The sequence below is a fragment of the Primulina huaijiensis genome, chromosome 1 (genome assembly GCF_012295235.1).
Source record: "Primulina huaijiensis isolate GDHJ02 chromosome 1, ASM1229523v2, whole genome shotgun sequence".
Lineage (NCBI taxonomy): Eukaryota > Viridiplantae > Streptophyta > Magnoliopsida > Lamiales > Gesneriaceae > Primulina > Primulina huaijiensis.
Window position 1 is genome coordinate 26,318,387 of NC_133306.1, and position 21,337 is coordinate 26,339,723.

The 21,337-nt window shown below is 34.0% G+C and overlaps 3 protein-coding genes and 1 long non-coding RNA gene across 6 annotated transcripts; 1 reads left to right on the plus strand and 3 right to left on the minus strand.

Moving 5' to 3' along the window:
• Positions 1-2,099: 2,099 nt before the first annotated feature.
• Positions 2,100-5,198, minus strand: LOC140970227 (beta-carotene isomerase D27, chloroplastic). Its single transcript, XM_073431912.1, has 7 exons — positions 4,794-5,198; positions 4,431-4,570; positions 3,661-3,753; positions 3,514-3,575; positions 3,321-3,427; positions 2,524-2,616; positions 2,100-2,354 (listed from the first exon to the last, which is right to left on the minus strand). Exons 1-7 carry the CDS (start codon positions 5,023-5,025, stop codon positions 2,314-2,316), a joined length of 768 nt encoding a protein of 255 aa, XP_073288013.1. The 5' UTR covers positions 5,026-5,198; the 3' UTR covers positions 2,100-2,313.
• A 1,251-nt stretch (positions 5,199-6,449) lies between these two features.
• LOC140989965 (uncharacterized) lies at positions 6,450-13,926 on the minus strand. The gene is made up of 4 exons (XR_012177603.1): positions 13,724-13,926; positions 8,242-8,377; positions 7,699-8,103; positions 6,450-7,376 (listed from the first exon to the last, which is right to left on the minus strand). It is a non-coding gene; the product is annotated as an uncharacterized lncRNA (long non-coding RNA).
• A 446-nt stretch (positions 13,927-14,372) lies between these two features.
• On the plus strand, positions 14,373-16,979 carry LOC140989968 (V-type proton ATPase subunit F-like). Of its 3 annotated transcripts, none has more exons than XM_073459562.1 (5): positions 14,373-14,481; positions 14,711-14,812; positions 15,285-15,366; positions 16,005-16,087; positions 16,466-16,979. In XM_073459562.1, exons 2-5 carry the CDS (start codon positions 14,750-14,752, stop codon positions 16,628-16,630), a joined length of 393 nt encoding a protein of 130 aa, XP_073315663.1. In that variant the 5' UTR covers positions 14,373-14,481; positions 14,711-14,749; the 3' UTR covers positions 16,631-16,979. The 3 variants fall into 3 exon arrangements, with proteins under 3 accessions (XP_073315663.1, XP_073315647.1, XP_073315655.1); XM_073459546.1 differs by having other exon boundaries at positions 14,430-14,481; positions 14,683-14,812; XM_073459554.1 differs by lacking the exon at positions 14,373-14,481 and having other exon boundaries at positions 14,637-14,812.
• A 1,860-nt stretch (positions 16,980-18,839) lies between these two features.
• LOC140989984 (auxin-induced protein 22D-like) lies at positions 18,840-20,012 on the minus strand. The gene is made up of 3 exons (XM_073459574.1): positions 19,620-20,012; positions 19,325-19,521; positions 18,840-19,190 (listed from the first exon to the last, which is right to left on the minus strand). The coding sequence occupies exons 1-3, from the start codon at positions 19,850-19,852 to the stop codon at positions 19,018-19,020; spliced, it is 603 nt and encodes a 200-aa protein (XP_073315675.1). The 5' UTR covers positions 19,853-20,012; the 3' UTR covers positions 18,840-19,017.
• Positions 20,013-21,337: the final 1,325 nt, after the last annotated feature.

Consider the following 21,337-nt stretch of genomic DNA (forward strand, 5'->3'; position numbering starts at 1 on the left):
AATGATAATGAAAGAAAGCAGTGATCCCAAGTAGCTAGTACAATATATATCACTTATTAGAGCTGTCACAATCTTTTCTTTTGAATGCTTCTGATTTTATGTTATGGATCGCAATTAATTTCGTTTACAGATTTGTACTCAAATCACTTCGCGCGCAGTATGTTTCTCTCTATCGTGTATTCATATGTATATATATCATTCGTACGCACAACCACTGCCCTCAGATCGGGGTGAAATGAATTATTTTTTATGTCCCACATAGGGTTAAATAATGTTCTTTTTTTAAATAATATAAAATTTTCATATTTTTAATATTTAACTTGGTTTAAATAATTCTAAAATTTTATTCAGAAAAAAAGATCACATTTTAAGTAACTATAATATAATAATTATCCAGGTATAAATGGGCGACCTATAACATCAACTAGTGGCACCACCAAAATGGGACTACCATGTGAAGGAAAAACAGTACTTAGAATGGTGGGGGAAGCCATGCACCGGCGCTTTTCAGTTTAATTAATGGTGTTCCGAAATGGGACACAAGCAAGGGTTACTAATTAGCTTACTATATATCTCATTTATTCACATTATTTCTATTGCGATCGACTATGAATCGATGTCTTTTCTAATATTCATGTCAGCGTATTTAGCCGAGTCGAGTATGTTTTCAAAACTGATATCTCCACGTTAATTTGGAGTCAGACAATTAATTCCAAATTTCTACTAAATTGGATTTCTCCTATGTCAAAAATAAGCACAAAGCACCTTGAGTTTCTGTAACAAGGTGAGGCATGGCATGGGGTGCCCTTGTCATTCTTTGAGGGCGCAAGCTTATCTGTGTGTTTAGGTACTCTTTGCATTGGCACATGCATGTTTGTGCTTTTACTTTCATTCAAGGCTTCACATTTAAAACTCGAATAATTCTATTATATCTCGTGAAAGGATCTTAAAATAATTACTTTAATTTATTAACATATTCAATTATATTTAATTTTTAATTAAAAAAAAGTATATGCATATCATTTCTTATATTTTTTAAAATATAATAATGGGAGCTAAGTTTTGTACTATTTTTAATGGGAAATTTATCTGAGGTAATTTCAATTTTCACCTATTTGGCGTGAATGCTATTTATTTGTACATGCACATGGAAGAATCGAATGCCTTGGGAAAGGAAATTTAACATGAGTGAAAAATCTTCATTGGGGTATTATTATTATTACTACTACTTTGTCCCTAAAAAGGAAAAAAAAACACCTAGATTTAAAGTCATAATTTTACTAGTGTAGAATTTGTTAGATTTACAGGTCGCAGGTTTTTTTTTTTTTTAAATGGATACAAAGGGGGGTTGGGGGGGGGGGGGGTTATTTTACGTAAACTTAGTTACTACACATTTCACGCAGCCGATGAAATTTAAATGCAAAATATTAGGATCTTGGATTTTTGCCGCTGGGACAGAGGATCTGTCAAGTGCCAAGTTTGTTAAATTCGTAAGCCTATGCCTATTTCTTTTAGCTAGTACGAAATGGGCCTGGCTTTAATTGGTCATCTGACTTTTCCAAGAAACCCAAATTTACTGGGCTGACTAAAATGTCCCTCTTCTCTAATCCGACAAAAGTATACAAGTCAAATTTCAGAAATAATTAAATTCCATATTATTTGTTCTTTATTGATTAAACTCAATCAAAAAGTCCACTAAATTCTGAACACTAATTTCCCAATGTGCCTCAATAAGATAGAAGAAATTTTAATTTGGTTACTCGTAGTATAATATCTATCACTTGAAGTGGGAGGCATTACTGTGCGTGTCCAATCTTGCTGTCCTTAAACACGACAAACTAATCATGAGTCAAACCACTTCAACAGCCAAGGAATATGGCCAATTTGGTTTAAAAACAAAGGATAATGTCTATTTTGTGTTTCGGTTCGTGTAAGTATTAAGATTTGAGTTTTGATCTTGGATATGTTTGTATTTTTTGGTAACACATTCATATTTTCTGACACGTTAGTACTTCGGCAAAAAAAGACTAAAAGCGACACACAAAATAAGTAAACTCAATAACAATTTTGGCTATTTCCCTAAAAATAACGAATGCCAATTGTATTTGCTATGCTAGCTCATGGCTAATGGAAAATTTCTAACTTAATTTCAAACCCTTCAAATTCTCTCAACAAATGTTTCATTGAACATAATTGTCATATGAAGAATGAATGATTCAAAAACAATGCGAACAACAAATGTCGATCACACGAATATTTATGTTTTGTGATGGTTAATTTGGTTCGGATTACATGGCGATCGCCCCCACATTACTAGCTTGTGCAGTTCCTGTGATGTTTTCTCACTTCCTTGCCTGGATGAACACCATCACATATAAGAACAATGAGCATCACAATCCCATAAATTATAAGCTAAGATATTACGGTTTAGAAACAGTACTACTGCGCTCTTATGGAACATTTTTCGTCATTTTATATACTTTGAGTGGACAAATCTAACATTTTTAGAATAAAAAACATTACACTGCTTGAAGCACGGCTGTGTGAAAGCTGGATCACTGGACTGTGACGGAGGTTCTTGACCAAATATCATTTCACAGCTCATATCTTCAAAATCTGCCAAATTTAGTGTTTAAGTGAATATGATTTGAATCACATAAAGAAGATGGATGCAAAATTGAAGATTAAATAACTTTTGCCATAATAACTTCAACTCTCTTGATTTCGTTGCCATCGACACGTGTATATATAATACTTATATGAATACAAGACCGCAAGTTATAAGTTGCATACATGATATGTTGTTGGTATACATTAGATGATGGAGCTTTCAAATTGGCAATATTGGGTGGGTCTACTTGAAGCTTTGAGTGGCTAGTAAATGGGGGTCCTCCATTGATTTAATTTGGTAGGTCTCTGAGTTTTAGTGCATACACTGTTTATCCTCTATGGGTGTGATTCCCCTTTTCTCTGTTGTCCTCTAATGTGCTTACACAAAAAAGATCCTTTTTTCGTCACGGGCTTCTTGTCCTAGTGGCAGTCTTAGAAATGAGAGAGGTCTCGAATTCGAGACCCTGTAGACCCTAGCTCGTCCCCAATATCAAGAAAATTCTATTTTCTTGAGCACAAGCATTAACTACCCCAAATGAAAAATAAATAAATTTCATGTATAGATATTTTTCTGAAATTTTATGTTTACTGCAACAGATTAAAATGATGGGATACGATCAAACACCTATGGGAAACTGATGTGTGCGTGTGTGTGTGTGTGTGTGTGTAACGTGGAAAATAAGCACCACTAGTTATTTTAAACTGCTTACTGGGGACCATGTTGATGGGCATTCCCAGTGATTCTTTAATGAATGCTTGGGATGGCATCTTGCAAAGGTTGGTACACATTCCTACACAATTTGTCCCCTCCAAAAACCTGAGGAAAAATGGCATCACAATGAGAGCTTTATTTCAAATAATAATCCATTAGTTACACAACACAAATTATGTAACAAAAGACACCTGCATTTCGGTACATACACCACATTTCGCTCTTTTTTCCCTTGGAACTCCGACTCTTTGACCTTTCAATTAGCATAAAATGAGATTGGGAATATGTTGATTGTTTCAACAATCTATATATGATTCAATAGTTATTACTTATCATACCTCACATGGACCAACTAGCCATGAGAAGAAAATCGTTGTGAAGACGGCGAAGTATTCCCTTGCAAACTTAGACGGAGGCAGAAATGCTTTGATCTTTTCTACATAAAATAAACTATGTTTATGTTTATGTGTATATTAATTACATATGAAAATTTTAAAAATCTCAGTGCATCAAATCCAATATTTTCCATTCTGGGGTAGAATTTTTAGGAGTTCATGATATTAGTTTCCTAGTATTGGGTCCTATGGATGGGATTCATGATCTCGACACATCCGAAGACACTTGGATTTTAAATATGTTCAAGGTATTATGATTCTTGATTGTCATATGTAATATAATTAAAAATGAAAGTGACATGCAATTATTCTTTAAATAAAATCAAACTTCTAGCTAAGCCTGTCCTGCAGACCTATTTTGCTAAAATTATATATCCGAAACATGTCTTATTTGATCTTGGGTGATAAAACAACAAACTAAGTTCTTCAAATAATATTTTTGTATATCTTCATTATTTGAAGCATTTTTAGTTGTAAGGCGGACCCATCAGAGTCGGATAAATAGCTAGAGACAAAGAACAAATAAGATGATCAACAGGAGGATAATTTTCAAAATTTTTATGTACGAGATTTCACCACCTAAAATATACACTAAATTAGCTTGATTGCATCTTTGTTATGTGTTATGCAACAGATAGAAAATGATGAAATCATTCACAGTTTCTGATATATATATTATGAATAAATAAAGACCGTGGATGATGAGAACTTGCCAAGGACAGTATAGGCTTAGGGAAGGCCGTCTCAAGAGTTTGAATCACTAAGCTTCTTTGTTGGATCGGGGTGAAGCGTCGCGACGCCATTGTTGCCGCTTCAATCAGACCATCGTACCCCCTCCTCTCACTTCTCATCCCTTTTCATCAAAAAAATAAACTATCATAAGATATACACATGTTCTAGGGTGTTTTTTGTTTATGTTAATTCAAACTTAGAAGCTGTGATTAGAAGATGGAGGTGAAATAAGCATGAACCTACACGCACGCGTGCATATGTATGTAACATCTAGACACATACATGTATGTACATACATAATGCGAGTGTGCGTGTGTGTTTGAGAGAGGGTGTTGTGTGAATACCTGTGGAAGACTGTAAACTGTGAGAGAGATGGCGAATGGCGAGACGATCAAACCAGTTATCATTGTACACAGTTTTCGGTTCACGAGTGGATGAAATCGATGAGTCCACGCTGTTGTCTGTGATCTCCGAGAGAATGGAAAGAGAACGTACGTGACTGTGCATGGCGATTCTCCGGTTGATTCGAGGCGGCCTTAACAGGCTGTTGTTTATTTGAACGAGCGTTACCTCCATGACTAGGCGGCGGCACGGGTGGTGAGAGAGGTGGAATATTTGTTAGCTCATGAGGTAAAATAAACAAGAGTAAATTGAATGGTTTGTTTTGATAGGGAAGAATAGGATGGATATTTAGAGCATATAAAACAACAAAAGCTAACAAGAGGGAATATTTTGCCGAAGCTCTTCCCTTTTATGCTCTAAGCAACTGGGAATCTTTACGAGGAGACTTATTTATTTATTAATCAATATCATCGACGAAATCAATAATTATGTATGACGAAAACAAGATCAAAATATGATATTTTCGTTGTTATATAATTTAAATATGGTGAGTCATGTCTTTGTCATCCATAAGCTTGGCTCAATTGTGTATATGCCCAAATCATCCAGCAACCCATTACAAAGAACGACTATATATACAATCAATTTAATATCGAACAAGTACTTGAAAAATATTTTTCCCAACATATATAGCACACATATATACTGCCGGTAGGCATGTTCTTTCAAAATTAAAATTAAATACATAATATTTTTTTTGTTAATTGGATGCTCATCAAATATTTCCTATGTTCTGAATCGCACAATGTCCCTTGTGTAGGTAGGTTGGAAGTCGCTTTTCGATCCGGAGATGGCTGATAGCCGGGAACCTTATCATCCACGAGCTTACTGATAAAATCTGGATCAATAGTCAGCAATAACCTTTCAAATTCACGTGGGAGGAGCGGAATTCTGCCCACTGGAAACTACACCCAACGTCAGAAAATGATAAGTAGCAAAAAGGGAAACACGATGTCTCAAATACAGAATGATGATGCATCTTAGCAAAAAATAAGTGAGAATGCATCCCAAGCACTTAACATAAACTTACTGTTTCATAAGTTTCCAATGCTTTGCCATTTTCGCGTTCTCTAGATGCATGAGTTAATAGCATTTGTCAGCCATCACAAAACATAAACATTTATCTCATCAGAAATACTACAACAAGACAAGGCAATCAATCTTTTTTTTATAAGAACATGTTTATTTGATAAACTCTGTTTTTTCTTCCACGAAATTAAGGATAATTAACAGCTTGGATGTCAAATTTCAAGATCCTATTTAAATTCATATTCAAACTGTACTTTATAAAATATACTTCATTTTATCAACGTTACAATATAAATCAGGCTTGTTGTGAATTAGTTATTACCTTGTTAGAAGTGTGACAAAGATGTCATTTCGGCTGATATATTATTTGAACATATTCATACTTTCATACACTTGATCACACAATAATCGTCTTTGTATTTTTTTTTAAATTTTTTAACATATTTAATCGAAACAAAATGCCGTGTTGAAACAATTACAAAAATAGAAAAACAAAGATAGTTAAATGAGACCGAATTCAATACCACTAAAAATAACATTCGGATCCATGACAAAATTGCAATATTTCATATTGTGTGAGATTAGTCCTCTTAAACGGCGATATTGGTCAAGTTTGAACCAGCTTGATCAACGTTTACTAGCATTGATGGCCGTGTGGAAAACAGAGAGCTGTAAACTTGCCATTATTTTCCAATTTCTCCACCTTTTATACACCCTTCTACCTCGGTATCATGTGAGGAAGCTGTGGTATTTTCTGTATGCAATGAGTTTCTCAGCGAAACGGGTATGTTCGTTAGGACTTTTGTTGGTGATAGTACTGAATCTGTGTGCAAACACTCTGGGGAATGAGAATTCTCATGATTGTAGAATCAACCGGAGAGTCGGCTACGGGGGCGGAGGCGGGCATGGAAGGAGCCTCAAAGGAGGTGTGGGTGGAGCAATTGGACCAAATAGGCATGGTGATGTGGGGGGACAAGTAGGTGACAAAACCGGCGATAAAAAGGACAACGGCATCGGGTGCTTCAAGTGTTAAAGGGCGGCGTGGGCTATGATTTTGGGCAGCGCCGATGACGATCGATATCAAAAGTGCTCTCATGAGTTTTAGCAAAGTAGCTTATTTTTTTGGTCTTTCCAGTCTTTTTCTAAGCAACTATATTTCATTGTATTAATCGATATCTTTTCATGTGTGAAATTCCCTCGATATCTTTTCATGTGTGAAATTTCCCTAATTATTTTCCCACTCGTATTTATGTCGAACCAACCAACTTGTATCACCACAAATCGAATAAGAAATCGATGTAAGTTTCGTCAAACACTATTGAAAATTCATTCCAAGAATTAATCTATAGACTATAATATTAAATTTCATAAAATACTTCTTGCTCCAAAATTTTAGGTTTTTAAGAACACCAACTCGGTTCCTGATAACTCATCCGACTCGACTCAGCACAACTCAGAATTGTTCTGAGCAAAATGTAATTTCAGGAGCCGGGGGCCTAAACAAAAGATAACACACTTTAAATTGCTGTAGTGACATCGATTCAAAATAATAATAAACAAACAATGATAATAAAGAATGAAAAAATTGAGAGATTTGACTGATAAGCATGGTAAATTTTTTAAGATAAATGAAGGTGCCTGTGTGTGATCTTTACTCGCTAATAGGTAAAAAGAATGACGCATAAGGACTATCGGATAAAATTCAACAAAGTTATTACCCATCCTTCTTAAGCATTTTGTTGCTTGGTTTAAGATCAAGGACTGCTGAGAATCACAAAAAAGAAAATTGACACTTTCAAATCTTGAACAGAGAACTACCTTTTAAAGGGTTTCTGTGAGGAGGATGCAATTTAGATGCATGAGATTTGCTAAAACAACATGACGAGGGAAAGAAGAAAGAACCAAGAAAACTGAGAAACGTTGACAATTAACCACTCCTTTGAGCTGACAATGGTCGTGTCGTGCAAAAGGTCGGTAATCCTCTTGGTTTGATAGCACATTTTTTCTGCTTTACATGAAAAGTAAAATGAGGAGAAAACACAGATAATGGTGCAAGTTGTCATTCTACAACAGTCAGAAGAACACTCGAATATTATATTAGAAATATGAGGGGAAAAATATATGCTTGTTTTCCTGTTTCTGTAGATGAAGCAAGTGCAGTTGAAATGCCTCCAGTGGGTAAATCTTCGGTCTCAATTGGGGTTTCTCACGACACGCCTCTTCCTGTAAGAAACTTAGAAAGGAATAGGTAAACACAGATTCTTTTGTATACATACATGGATATAAGTTGAAACACGATCAAATGGGATCGTGAAGAACTAATAATGATGATGAACAAGAAGGTAGGATGTGACAATTTACCTTTTATCAACTCGCTCATGAACTTGAGATTGGAGGACGTATCAGATGCAATTTAATCATGTTTAAGAACATCATACCACAGGCTTCTTTGGTATTTTTGCACTCTTGACTTGCTGCTAAACTCCTTCTTTCGCACCTGAATTTCAAATTTATTCCACAAAAGGTAAGAAAGTAAGGTGTAATGGTTTATAGCTTTAAAAAAGGAACATAATTCATCACAAAATTTGAGGAAGCAGCCAATTGTTACAGGCATCCCAACACAGTCTTTCTTTTGACAGTTGACAGTTGAATATGCTCAAAAAATGGGTTGAGAAAGAACAATTTTACGTAATAAAAAAGAAGATTCGTATTATCATCGCAGTATGAGCATCACATTTTCTTTCTTATTAGATATCGTCTGGCTAAAATAGATTTCAATTAGCATCAAAGGACCATAAAAACAAAAAATTGGTAGATACATTTATTAAAAAGTGTTGATGAAACAAATGTAGATGATTGTACTTGACGTAATGTATGAACTAACCGTTGATTAATGAAAAACAAAAAAAATAATATTACGTTCAACAAGTAAAGACTAATTTAATCGATACAGATGGATGATACTCATGGACATTTTTCAAGTTGTGTCAAGTTGTTTATACTGACTCTTAACGACCACTTCTGAGTTTCCCAAAGTTGACGAACAACCCATCATAAATAAGGCAAGGACTATTGAGATGCTATACAAACTAATGAACTATAGTAGGAATGGGGTGCCAAGCAGTTACCATGTATAGCTCATAGAAATAAATTCATTCAAGACAAATACGTGTATCACAACACCTGCATTTCCTTTTTAATTTACTTGTTAGGTAATGTATATATATTTCCTCCCTTGCTTCAATAGTATATTATTTATCTGGAACACATCTTAGCCGCTAGGAAAGAAACTGCATTAAACATTTTATCAGAAAACCGTCACGAAAGCAGATTTGCATTTAGATCACATATAAAGGCTATAATCAAAGTCAATCCTATGATTCAAATGACTCTGTAGACTTAACCAAAAACATGTAATTTGTCTTTATAAGTTATATCAACTAAGCATATTTCCCGAATGTGTTATATCTGATATCTGCAATGCTCACTAACAGATAATCCAGTCCTAACATTGTCAAAATTCTATTAAATCAAATATTCCAAAAATGTCACTTTAATAACTGATAAATATTATACCACCATTCAACTCAAAAAATAATAATAATAAAAATAATTGTACCACCGGGTAGCTTTATAAATAATGGGCTAACTTCAGAATTTTGGCGCATCACACTTTGTGTAGTGCGATTTAGAAGAATAAAATTTTAACACCCAAGTATATACATGAGAGAAAGAAGGAAAAAACACTAATGCAACGTACTTTTGCCAAGTCCCTGTATTTCAAAATATACTAATATTTCGTTTTTTTTGCCGTGAAGCTTATTGAATATTGCTTAGTTTTTCAAATTTACATTTTCTGTTATTGTAAAAGCATCCAACTCAGACGTGACAAAAGCAAGGTATCCTTGATTTTGAGCGGAAACAATAAAATGAAATCGTTGATCGTGATTCTTATCGCTCTTTTTACACATCACAACATTTTTCCCAAATTGAAATTTTCATTTTCTTTCACAGGTCAGAATGATGTGCAATTATAATTGTTACCAAAATGAGAATACAGCCAGAATGATGTGTAGTTATAATTGTTACCAAAATGAGAATACATAATCATCCAGGCTTAAATGTAATAAATGCAACAGCTATATACACACACAGACCAATGAATGCAACAGCCGCCATAAGATTTCCTTCTACTAGGTTTTGCAACCCTTTTCAAAATTTGTTTGCTTGTTTATTGGTTTGTTATTCTTTTCACATTTGCAGCCAGAAAATGAGTGAAAAAGTAGCAGAAGGTAAGTATTTCAACTTCTATTGGGGAAATGAATCTGTCATTTTCTAGTTCCAACTTGATTATAATCTCCATGCCCGTAGATGTCTGTGAATTGTTCTATGATTTTTTGTGTTTTATGTATGCACATTTTGTGCACAACAAAGTCATAATTTATGATTTCGTGACATGGACTGAGCTGTTCATCAATCTTTTGAACTTTAATAAAGTTGTCTTTAACTCGTTATGCTTTTGTTTGATCTGTTAGAAATACTCAAGTCTAGGTTCATTAGAACACAAATTTGGTGAAGGTGCTTGGATAAAAAAATTTCCATTCATGGTGAAAATAAATAATTACCAAAAGAGCATAAGATTTCTTTAATACTTCAATTTATGTGTGGGGGAATTTTAAGACTTACGTGGAAATTTCATGCACTCCGAGCATGAGTTTCAACACGTGTATCTGCGTTGACATTATATTTTTCCCATATTAAAGAAATTTCTTAAGTCTCCATGCCCCACAGAAGTCTATGAATTTTGTTACGATTTTTGTGTTTTTAGGTACGCATACACATGCACAAAAAATTCTTAATTCATGGTCCCACGACAAGGACAAAGAGGCTATCAATCTTTCCAAATTTGTTAAAGTTGTCATGACGCCGTGATGTTTTTGTTTGATACGTTACAAATACTCAAGATTATATTAGATCTAGGCTTCAAGTCATTTAAGATTTTAATGAAGCATGACTTGATTAGAAACTAATTAACAGGTACCCTCTTCAGAATCTCATATCAAGTTCCATTAGAACACAAATTTAACAATAGTTGTATCATATCGAAGGTGCTTCCACTAAAATTTCGTACATTTATGGTGAAAAAACTAATTGTTAAAAGCACATGGTCTATATTTAATCCTTCAATTTCATGTGTCTGGGAATTTAAGACTAGCGTGCAACTTTCATGAAAGTAGATCAAACAAGAAAAATGGCTCTTAAGTTGCAAACTTTCCAACTCAAAATAACAGGCATGGGTTGGGGCTCTTAGTACTAACATATTACATCATGCGAGGAAATGATACCTATCAATGAAAAGAATTAGTTGACTTTCAATATTTGTAGGACATGTTCTCTGTTTGTTTTCATCCCTCTATTAATAATATTTGCCTATTATGTTTTGGGTCATATTTGCCAAATATTAACACATATACAGGGACCTCGTCACCTACCAAACTGAATCAAGCGAGTGCTGATAATCAGGTATTTTCTGACTTTAGTGATAATTTAACTATGAAGTCACAACTCACAAATGACTTTCAATTAAAAGATTTCTTTGTCACAATGCTTCAAGGGAACTGACGAAAAAATTGAATTGTAGGAGGTAAATGAAGATCCAGAGCAAAACAATAATTTGACAGTTCAACATGTCATTTTCGACGAACCAACATCCGCTCATGGTCAACCCCCATGGTAAGAAGCAATATTATTATATTTGAATCACATCAATTACTCAGACTTTAAGCTTTAAGAAAAGAACAAAAATTTTTGATTCGTATTTCATATGTAGCTCATGAATTATATTAGAGAATATACTAGGTCCAAGGACTTTGGAGACATGTTTCAGTCGGAAGGGCCAACATTAGAACTGAATTTTTCTTCCATGCTCAAGTTAAATATCGCATCAATAAACATGCACAAATATCTATGAGTCTATATCCCAACGACAATATCTGTTGCTATAATTTACTAATCCCAAATATAATAGTGCTAGCTACATTCATGTTGGTGTTTCCTACAACCCAAGCTGCATTCTTTCAATCATCATTAATGATCTCTTGATAATTGCCCTACGTATTTGCATGAATTAACAATGAATTATTCCTTCTAACTTAAGCTTAGTAGATTCAAATCTAAAAATTATATTTTCCTATCGCTTCTGAACATTCAAACATTCAAATAGGCCACATTTCCCAATTGCGATATTTATGCAGTTTACCATAGCCTCCTTAATGTATATGACATTTATTTACCATTATACACATTCATTTCACATATTTGTAAACAAGGATTGATGGGAGAGAAGGCAATAAAATAAATAAGAAGACTGCAGATTCTTCAACAAACCCTCCCCTTCCAGTAAAGGAAGAAACAACAAGTGCAAATCCAGCAAACCAAAGGAGACAAGGATATAGAGCTTTGAGAATGAGGGCGGATAACCACCCAGATGTGGAACGTGAAACTAAGGCCAAAAGAAGGAAACCCAACCAAGCCAACACAAAAAAATGATATGAAGACAAGCAACAATGGATCGATATGCCATATCTGCTACATTTCATTTCTTAAACTACATCTTGAAAATATTCAAGAGCCATAGATTCTTTGTTTAGAATTAATTATTTCCTTTCTTTGATTTGGTTTTTAGCAATGACCCATGATTTTGGTCTACAAAAACCTGCAGCCTGCAAGACGCATAAGCATCTCTCTACTTCACTATTCTATGTTGTTTCAGTTTGTTTTGTTAACTAAGATTTTAGACTTGACATTAAAATTGGATGCCATTACAGAACAAGCTTCTCAAAAGAAGTCTTGTCTAAGTTTTCAAAAAGTTCATACTTGGGTCTAAAAAAATTATTTTTCCCTTCACATGAATTATTTTATTTCAAAAGTCGATAGCTAATTTTTTTTCTCATTCTTCAGCGATTTTCTTACTAAAAACCTAGCTTTAACACCCACAACCCCTAACACGACCTTCTTTTTCACTTCTATGCTTCTGCAACATCCACTTACCCTCATCTATTGTGTTAATCATTTTGATAAGATCCAAATTTATATGATGCAATACTTTCTCAACCAATTTTGTACTCAAGGAACGAAGAAGAATTAAGGAAGGACACATAGAAGAGAAGGGAGAGCCAAAATATAATTTCAATCAACTTATAATGAATACAATATAATTGTATTTTACACCAGTCACTAATATTTCAAACTTAGATGACTAAAGAAATCCTTCCTTTATTTCATTACTCTATTTATGTAGATTGTATAACATAAAGTGGATTTTTATTAGATATTTTTTCAAGTTCTTCCAACTCTCACTCATAATGGAAGCTTTGAAATGCCATTGAGAGTTTTCTAAACAGTCAACATCTAGTAAGTATAGTTGCACTATGGAAGGCCATTCAGCAAACGGCCAAGCTTTTAGCTATTCCACTGCCATCATTTTTTCATTCCATTCCCTTTCCTTTGAAAAGGTACACAGGCAAACAAAACATGTGGAAAAACATTTACACGTTAACTATTTAGATATAAAAGTCATTGTTTTTCCAGAGAATTTCAGAATGACTGAAAATGCTTTTCTTTTTCTGATGGACCGATTTTTATCAGAACTCGGGCATTCATAAAGCTTGAATCTTAGCAGAAACAAATTTACAAAACCTCGTAATAGTTAAATTGGACAGAGTTAATGTGAAGCTATTATTTCCCACTCGAAAATTGAGGTATTTAGAAGCGTGCTAGCCACCAACAAATGTAAGAATCAACTTCAACCATACAGACATTAAACGAGTATTTCAAAACTAACCAATTATCCCCACAAGAAATTTCACCATGGCTGAGCCCTTCTTTCAGCTACAAGTCTCCATAAAAAAGTAGCAACATTCAGCTGCCAGTGACATCCAAAGAACAGGCACTTGTCAAGATGACTTACGTTTATTGTTTGCCGATTTACAACGTCATTTTCGCCGAATTATCTTCTGGGTAATGGGGACTAAATCGAGAGATTGCTTTAACTGTAAGCAATACCTAAAAAAATCGGATATAACAATCATAAGAGGATGGTTTTTCTAAATCTTTAAAAATTGTGTTTACATAAACATAAATATTTGTATATTCTGTCTTCCAAATTTAGTTTTTTTCACAAATATTATTTGGAAATACACTCTAATCCCATTGTCTTAGTCATTATCTCACGACTAAAGCGCTTATTGCATTTTGTCATCAATCTTTCTGAAACCTTCTTCTTTGATTGTTCCTTACCACAATGAAAAATACATTGAAATGATTCAAGAATGCAAAACAAAGGTGCGGATTTAAATCATAATATTATTTGTTTTCTCATATACTTTTCAAACTTTAGTCGGATAATTGTGTATTAAATTTATTTAATCAAATTGGAAGTCATGACATATGTAATGTGCTCGGCCCGAAGAAATTGGGCCGGGACCCAATCATTTGTGTTTAAAAGTCTCATTACGGCCCATTACTATAAATCAATATTCTATTTCGTTTTTTTCTTTGTTCATCCTCAACAATCCAAACTCGGTTCCACTGTTTCCAAAGGTGAGATTCTCGAACTCTAACTGATGTTTTTTTCCTAAATTTGTTTTTTTTTCTAATTTTCTTCTGATCGTTTTGGATTTGGACTCCTTATCTTCGATTTAATTGTGTAAAATTTTCAACAGATCTTTTAGGCCGATCACACTTTCGTTTTTCTGAATGTATTTTGAACTGTTCAATTCACCGGATCTTTTTCATTTGAAGGCATTCACCGGATCTTTTTCATTTGAAGGCATTGGTGATTGAATTTTGACGAATTTGTCGCGTATAAATGGCTAACAAACCTCAGATCCGCACCAGCAGCTCAGCGCTCATAGCTATGATCGCTGACGAGGTACTGGTTCCAGTTTGCTTTTCTTGCTGAACGACTTATATTTTGAATTGGACGCAATGTTAACACGTATAATTATCCAACTTGTGAATTTTTACGGTCGTTTTGTTCAGTTGTCCTCGTTGGTTAACTAAACTAAATTAGTTGCGTGAATGATAAAAGATGGTTTAGGGTGTCATTTCAAAATTCAACCTTTTTGTTTTGTCAAACTGAAATGATTGGGTGGTCTTCTGGGCTTCCTGAGCCTAATTGTGCCGAAGTTCCCTCTGATAACTGTTGATCGCTTTTCCTTTTTGCCAAAGGTTCCTTTATACCAGTGATACGAGTACCTTATAGGGATAGTATAGGTGTTACTTTACTTACTTTGCATGATTGATAAATACTTCTACCCAGGTCAGTTATATAGCTTGGTCGCAGTGGTGAATTTGTCTTGCTGGTCTCTTCGTTAATTTTATAGATATGTACGTGGATGTAGGACACAATTACTGGATTTTTACTGGCTGGAGTTGGCAATGTTGATTTAAGGCGGAAAACAAATTACCTCATAGTGGACTCAAGTAAGCAGCTTCATTCCCATTCTCCTACTTTCTTTATTATCAAAATTCTACAATTGATCCAATCAATTTACCCCGTACTTTTTCTTATTTTGTGAAATTGTTCATTTTTGATAAATGATTACAACAAAGTTTGGCTCAGTATTATTATATATATTTTTTAATTAAGGCTGAAATATGTTGTTGACATGTTGAAGATTTAAAGCTTGTGGAACTGAAAGAAGTTCTTAATGATTAAATGTCCACAAAGTGCTTTCTCTTTATTTATTTTCATATTAACATTTCGAGCCTTTTTTTATGAAAGTAACTTTCTTGTGTTTCTAGGTACACAGATTAGTCTTGTCTGGTGTGATTGCTCATCCTTGTATCAAACTTTGTTCTTTTTTCAACATACTAGATAGTGATGGTTAATGATGAAATTAACTTCTTTATTCCCAGCATGGATTTGATTGTTTCCTTACGAGAAGAAACGGTAAACAAGTTTTACTAAAATTTCTTTGAGAGTAGTACGAACAATCAAGTGTCTTGATTTGTCTGACATCTGAATATACTCATCTCACAAAAAGGAATGGTATTATTTTTGTCTTTGGGCTAGTCTATGCACATATAAGCTCATTGCTGATCCACACTACTGGTTGCAGAGACAACTGTGAAACAAATTGAAGATGCATTCAAGGAATACACGACAAGAGAAGACATTGCAATAGTATTGATCAGCCAATATGTAAGCTTTTTGCTTTTGTTAGCTATTTGCTATATTTTAGTTTCTGAAGTAAGTTCTACAACGAACGTCTTCTTACATACCGTGGCTGAAAGAAACAGTACATATCATCTGTGTGTATCTAGTTATAATACATGACTAATAAATAACCAGACATGGCCACAATTTTAGAAAGTTTTTGAAGGCTTTAAGATTTCATTTGTGCACAACTCATGATAACATTGCATTTATCCAATATTTGCACACATTTTCAGTTACACATATATCTGAAATCATTTTGGGTTTCAAACTAGTGGAGAACATTAACCCACTACCATAAAATTCTGCTTTCACACAATTTTGCATCTCGACATTCAAAAAATCTTTTGTGCTTGATTTCAGGTTGCAAATATGATAAGGTTTTTGGTAGACAGCTACAACAATCCAATTCCAGCAATACTTGAAATCCCTTCCAAGGACCATCCGTATGATCCTGCACACGACTCTGTTCTTTCAAGAGTGAAGTACCTCTTCTCTGCAGAATCAGTGGCCTCCTCGAGGTACTAAAAGTGTCGTGAAATATATGAGTTTGTGCTACTGCATCAGCCATTGAGATATCCGTATTTAAGCTGTGTACTGCGTTTTCATCTAAATCATTCCAGATACTTTTCCTTTTTTTCTTTCCTCTCTCGTTTTTGCAAAGCGGTTTTTAGCTGGAAATATAATTGGAAGACAAGCCATGGTAAACACATCTCTGTCTGAAATAAGTGTATTTTGGTGCTCTCATTAGAGTCTAGCAATTGAGAGACCGGGGAATCTAAATCTTGTACTGAATATCAGCATTCGATGAATGTGTTTTCAATAGTTGATCGAAAATGGTGGATACCATGTTGATGGGAAACACTGGAAAGATAAAGAGTGTAAAATGTCTTTGTGATGTGAAATTCAAGAAAACATATCTTCTTGTTGTACCATAATACTGAATTATCCTTAAAAAGTCGCACATTCATTACCGTAAGTAAAAAAAAAAAAAAAACTGCTAGCAAACCATTCACCACTATTAACAAATACGCCATCTTTATGTAACGGACATATTTCGACGGACAAGTTTTTTTTATGCAATGGGGTGAACCAGAGTCCCTAGCTAATTAAAACATCTAAAATATCCCGCAACCGGTGAGATTAGAACTAAAGACCATTAAGGTGTTGGGATCTCGCATTTGCTGCTAGGGCGAGAGATCATAGGCCAATGGACAAGGTTTTTAACAAAGCGTTTGTTAAATATTACCTTTTGTTGAAAGAAAAATGGCTTTGGCTTTATAACATGACATCGCACGATTTAATATTATTTATTACTTTCTGTAATTATATTTGAAATTTAAATGAGATAATGAACTCAAGTCATAGTTCCGGTTTTCACTTCACGCGGCTTGCTAATTAAGTTTGAATCAAATTATTCGAGCTGTAATTCGAACGCTAAGCCAAAACAAATTGAAGCCCAAAATAATTTATTTTTCAAGCTCCAAGTGAGCAAAGAAATTTGAGGAAAAAAAATCATATATTCAAGTCGATTTGCACCTTAGCAAACGTCGGTATCAAATATGACGTAGTGAGTTTAATTTCCCACATAATGAGGACAAATATCAAGTAGTGAGTCTAATTTCCCACATAAAGAGGACGTCCTACTACTTTTGGAAGCATAAAATACCCATTACGAGATTTTTTTAGTTGTATAATCGCATATTTTATATATATTAGAAAAATGCACGTGTGTCGCATGTAGATCACAAAAAAATATAACAAATCTTAGAAAAATGTATGTGTGTCATATGTAGGAGCACAAAGAAATATAACATATCTTACAGATGAAGTGAACACTAAACAAATTTGATTTGATCTTTCAATGAGAAACAGTACATAATCAAACAACCTCATTTGGCGAAGCAACATTTGTTTAAATATTTTCTAGTTTGATTATAACTTTATGAACCATATCTTGTTTTTTGCTTAAATTATATTGAACCATCTTCTGATTTTATCTTGAAATGTACTTGATCCTATTGTTAAAGTCAGTAATCCTTTCATTACCTTTGATCTCTAGTGTAGATTTTGCATCATCGCTCTTAATGTTAATTTTTAATATATATCAGTGTAATCCTCCTTTCTGGTGTCTCCTTGATTAATTGCTGATTTGCGTTGTCAAACTTTCGAGACCTCTGTGTTGTAATGTTCAAGGATCCCAAATGGGAATTAGGGTTCAAGAAGGTACCTGATCGAATAAATTGGGCTTTCTTTGGTTTCGGAAAATTTTATTTATTTTTTAATTTCATGAAACAAGAGTATTTGTTATATTGTGGTAAAGTATAATTTACTATTCATAATATTATAATAATCACAATATCGAAAATGTAAACATTGGATTCTTGGAGGCTGAAAATAATAAAAATGGTACGTGAACTGAATCTACGTATTTCAAAAATATATAATTCCTCAATTTTATATTTTTGTCCGGTAACTTACTTATGTTTTTCATTGACCATGTAGTCGAACAATTTATGATTTTATTCCTCCCAGTGATTTGCACTTTTTTACAATTTTAGTTTTGACGTTCTAATGAGGAAAAAAAAACATAAGAATTAAAGTTATTTTATAAACCATACAATCTTGACACTTGAATGCAATTGAACGTAGATTAAGTTCATCGAGGTCCAAAGAAGTAACAAAGGGGATACAACCTAGATTGCGACTATCAGTTATATTAATTTGTATCAGTTCAAAAAGAAAGTATATATTGTATTGTGTTTTCCAGAAGACGGTACATATTGTTTCTTGAAAGAAAACATGAGAAAGAAAATTAAAACATAAAGTTCTCTGTCAATATTTGTACATAAACTTCCCTCATATTGAAACCAAACTCAATTTCTTGAAAAACCCTTAATATTAAAGAAAATAATCTACATGCAACTCAACCCTTTAGCTTCAGATCCTCTCATGATCCTCATCCTTTTGCAGGAAGTAACAAACATTTCCCATGGAACATCTCCAACTAGCATCCAATCACCATCCTTGTCTTCATAAGTTGGTGCATATTCAGATCCATTGTATCCTTCCCTCTCTGAGTACCCACCTGAAAATATTCACCAAAAACCCATCAATATTTTATTTCACGTGTACCCAAATTCCCAAGAAGATCGAAAATAAACATTTCTTTTCGAAACATGCATTAATGTTGGGATACATGAATTGATGATGTGTACGCACCTATGGTGCACTTGAACATGTTCTCTAAAGCCTTTAACAGATCCAAGTAATTCTTGTACAATTTGAGGTCGATTTTCCTTAAATAAGGAGCCCCATCCATGCTAACTTTCACAAACATCCCGGAAGCCTCAGATTCAAGCTTCTTGAGGACATTTTTCCGGTATGACTGAACCGGCGGCCAGCCGACAACTTGTGCTCTGAAATCGCAAAATACCCACAGATCAGCACAATAGTTACGTAGATGATCAACATGATCTATATATCTTTCTTCATTAAATATGGGTGTAGAACTTACTTATGAGCTGGGGCACGATCAGATTCTTGCTTTGATTCACCATTTAGGCGGGGATCCTCCATTTCTGATGAAGATCTTTTGTTGTTAGTGTTCTTAACACAAGATGAAGATTGCTTCTCAGATTCATCGCTTCCAGGAAGACCCAATCTTAGCTCGGTAGCCTTTAGATTCAGATCATGATCATTTTCCAAAATCCCTTCCATTTCTACACAAATCCTGGTCACTTTCTTCATCTTCTTCTTGAATATACGTGTAAATACCAGATTACTGGGGAAAGAACTTGATGATCATATAGTGGCGGGCACTAATTTCTTTGCACGATTTGAGCGAAACTTTCCGTGTTTAATTAATTACGAGGACTTTTTGAAAGTTGCGTAATGGGCTTAAACGTGGCAGAAGAACACAAAGTTTTATAAGGGAGGGAGGCAGTCGCATCTGGCTGACTTATTCTCCGTGTGCATGAATTTCATGAGGCTAACCTGGTGGCCCACGCGTTGTTTGTGCTGTCCACGAGCTGATGAAAGTTGGCAAGGGCATGTGTGCGTGAGGGACACTTGCTGAGAGAGCGTGTGGTTGTGTGGGTCTTACGTGGGGACATGAATAAATGTGCACATACACATGTTGCTTAAAGGACAGGCAAGTTTTAGTCCACGTTTGTGGAAAAGGAGACAATGGTGGGACAGCCACAACCGCCTAATTTCAAAGCTGTGGTCCATGAACCAACGGTCGAGATGGGCTTATGTTTTTTGTGCTATTACTAACGTTGGATCACATTTACTGGCGAAGCAATAAATAAAATATTACAAATTACATAGTATTCAATAAAATGTGTAGCATTGGATGATGTCAAAAGCTCAAACCGATATTTTTCGCTATTATGATATTTAGTAATCACTCCATCGAAATGATTATTAATTTTTTAACAGCAATATTCCATCCAATATTTACAATAAAAATAAAAGTATTTTTTAACGTTTATCCAAACGCAACATAACTTCCGTTTTCTTTTTTCAAATAAAAGCACTTTAAAAAAATATATATATTTAAGTGATTAGTTTAAGCTACAACTTCTGTACTCAAATTCACCCTAAATATCTTATTTTATAATTAAATAAGGCATAACAAAATATAAGCTAAAATGTAAAAATTAAGGAAAAATATTATTTGACTAATTATCTATACTATGTATTAAGAATGTCCTAATAGAGACAAAATAGACACCAAATTTTTTTTCCAAATTTGCCCTTACATAATACCAATATTATATTTTTGTTTTTGTTATTTTTTTTAGAATTTAACAAATACTTTTTTTTTAATTTTGTTTTTTTTTTAAATTTCAACAATACAAATAGTAATTTAATTTCTCGATAATCGATCAAATTTCACTTTAATCTTTCAATAATTATAAAAAAATTATATACACACGTACGGCGTTCGCATATAACTAATTATACATTAAAAATTATCATGAAACGGGAAGCACACGACTCTGTTCTTGGGTCCAGGCCTTGTGAGGTGGGTCCAGGCTTTGTCGGTAGATGGGGTTTCGTATGGGCCATGCGAGTATTCATCAGTGGGCCCAAATGTCTAATATTTGATTAAATTAAGTCTGATACAAATCAAATTCCACATCGTTGAATGAATATTCATCCCCCGTTTCCTCCTACCGTCACGGCTCTGTTATCTTCTAATGTCCAAATCCATTATTTTAAAATTCA